The 2,645-nt window shown below is 34.4% G+C and overlaps 1 protein-coding gene across 1 annotated transcript; it reads left to right on the top strand.

The window, feature by feature from the left end:
- The first annotated feature begins 964 nt into the window (after nucleotides 1-964).
- WICANDRAFT_98310 (uncharacterized protein) lies at nucleotides 965-1,721 on the top strand. Its single transcript, XM_019186647.1, has one exon. It carries the CDS (start codon nucleotides 1,138-1,140, stop codon nucleotides 1,291-1,293), a length of 156 nt encoding a protein of 51 aa, XP_019035859.1. The 5' UTR covers nucleotides 965-1,137; the 3' UTR covers nucleotides 1,294-1,721.
- The last annotated feature ends 924 nt before the right edge of the window (nucleotides 1,722-2,645 follow it).

Genomic DNA, 2,645 nt, shown 5'->3' with positions numbered 1-2,645 from the left:
TGTGGAATTATGGCATGCATTTAACCATAAATTCCATCTAATGAGGATTCAGAAATAGCAATTGGTATAGTAATGATGTTTTATGTACTTCTTAAAATTCTTCAAAATTTGAATTTTGAAACCCAAATGGAAATCGCTACAAGAGGCTATGAGTCTCCAGGAGAGAATTTATTAGGGTAATAAAGGGCACCGAATAACCTGGTATTTGTAGAATATCAAGAAATGCTTCAGTCTGTGGAAATGTCACTGTTTATGTTGTTCATGTTGTTCCGCGAATTTCAAAATGGGACAAAATCACATGACAGCTTACCCAATTGTAGCTCTATCTCTCCCAAAACTTGGCTGTAGCTATTCAGCAGCTTAATTTACTACTGAGCTTGTTACTGGCTCATTAAATGATCTATATTGTGTTGTTTTACGTCCTCCAAAGATTCTCCAGTAGTTAAAAATCAATTTCCGGTCAGCCCCTCGAATGTCATGTTTGTTTTGAAAAATGTCGTCGAAAAATTTTCGCCTCTTGTTTTCTTCAACAACAAACAACAACAACAACAGCAGAAAGAAGATCAACAACAACAGCCAAAACAACAATGATCTAAAGTAAGTATATGGTGATTTCCAATAGATAATGTAAATACTGACTTCAGTGGTTTGTGTGGTGGTAATTTATGAGATCAATTATGATGTTTTGATATTTTGAGGATTTGAAGAGTTTGGCAATCTGTGAATTATGTTGTTGTTGTGAAGACTAAGATCAAAAAAATTACCAGTCTCTAGTTCATCAATGGCTTTATTATCATCGTCAATGGAATGTTTTCTTTGAGGAAGCCGTTTGAAAAGTTTTCTTCTCTGTTGATATCATTTTTGGGTTTGAACGAAACTGAAGCTTCAATGTCTATTGATATTGATTCTGAATTACAAACTGGTTCAATGCTAAAGATCAAGAAGTTATTGAAAAGAATATGAATACATTATCGATTAATGGTTTAAGAGTTTTAGCATCTGCAGCAAAGACTATTCCAAAAGATCATGATATCAAAACTCGTGAAATTATTGAATTTGATTCAACATTATTGGGTTTGGTTGATATTTATAATCCTCCAAGATTAGAATCTTCAGGTGGTGTTAAGAAATGTTCATATGTTGACTGGTGATCATCCAGGTACTGCTAGAACCATTCCACAAGATATTGGTATCTTACCGCATAATTTATATCACTATTCTCAAGATGTTGTTGACAGTATGGACCAGGCTGTTGAAGTTTCTCGTGATTACCCAGTTGTTATCACCAATTGAAAATGCTAAGGAAGTTGAAATGGATGATTTTCACGTTTATCTGATGCTGATCCAATTTTTGTTGTTGAAATGGCCTCTACTGGTGAAGTTGCTACATTTGGTCATAACAAATATGAAGCTTACTTGAAATCATTGATTTCTACTGGTTTTCATTTACCAAAGATAAACTGAAACTATTACCTTCAATTAGAGGTTTAAGTGAATTATGTTACAACTTATTTGCCACTGCTGGTATTGATTTCATCAAAGAACATGCATTTGGCCAAATTTGGTTGATTTGTACATCAACTTACCATCTTCTAACAGATACCATCGTACAGCTAACTATGTTTCAAAAGGCCACAGAACTCGTCGTATGGCTGTTGATTATGCTATTCCATTGGTCACCAATGTTAAGAATGATAAATTGTTGAGATTTGGCTAGAAACACCCCATTAGATGTTTCAATTATTGATGCTCAAACTTCACACAGAACTGATTCAATTACAGGTGTAGTTAACATTTCTGATACCAATTCAATGAATGAAGTTACTCATTTATTGGCTGATTCTGGCTATACTGATTACACTTAATAAACTGCTGCTATCAAAGGTAATGAAGCTCAAGTCTCACAAAACGCTCTGATTGTAGTTCGAATGAAAACGTTTAAGTCGATATCTATTTGTATTCTTGAACTATACGCAATTTTGTTCACTATGGTGGTCCAAAAATTTTGTTCAACTAAGGAACTGAAATTTTTTTTGAGCTTGTATTGTTTTGAAACAACGCATATAGCATCTTTGAGGTGCTCTCATTTACCTGGTTATAATCATTTTTCACAGAAGTTTTGATTTGCTTAAGATAATGGTAATTAAAGTTGGTCAAAAGTGGAATTGATGGCAAAAATAGTAGTACCCTAGTGGATCTAATTTTCGGATTTTGAGAGCCTAACAATTGCTCAAGATAGCTGGAATGCCAATGTATATGTAAAGGTAAAAAAGGTCTCTAATTTTGTGGTTTTGTGAAGGGAATCATGGTTTTGGTGGAGACCATAGTTAAACTCAATATAGAGCGAGTATATCTCGGGATAGAGGAATCTCAGCAACAGTAGATTCTTAGTTATTTAGTGGGATTTATAGAGAAAAATGAGAAGATATAAGCGCCCCTAGCCTGGGTTTCTGTGATGGTTTGTGTAATTGTCTATTCCAGGATACTTAAAATCTGGGGTAATCACCGACGACAACAATAGGTCAAAAATATGAGTTTCCGGATTTCAAAAAAGTAGTAGTACCAATGGATAGCGAATCCAAGACACCATAGCACAACGGTGTAACGTTTCAGGATTTCTTGGTAGATTTGGCAGGATCAATCAT

The sequence above is a fragment of the Wickerhamomyces anomalus genome, assembly GCF_001661255.1.
Source record: "Wickerhamomyces anomalus NRRL Y-366-8 unplaced genomic scaffold WICANscaffold_20, whole genome shotgun sequence".
In the NCBI taxonomy this organism is placed as follows: domain Eukaryota; kingdom Fungi; phylum Ascomycota; class Saccharomycetes; order Phaffomycetales; family Wickerhamomycetaceae; genus Hansenula; species Hansenula anomala.
This window is presented reverse-complemented; position numbering and strand designations above follow the sequence as displayed.

Bases quoted from the DNA above. Each gene is read 5' to 3' on its own strand.
- WICANDRAFT_98310 (XM_019186647.1), top strand. From the start codon at position 1,138: ATGTTGACTGGTGATCATCCAGGTACTGCTAGAACCATTCCACAAGAT.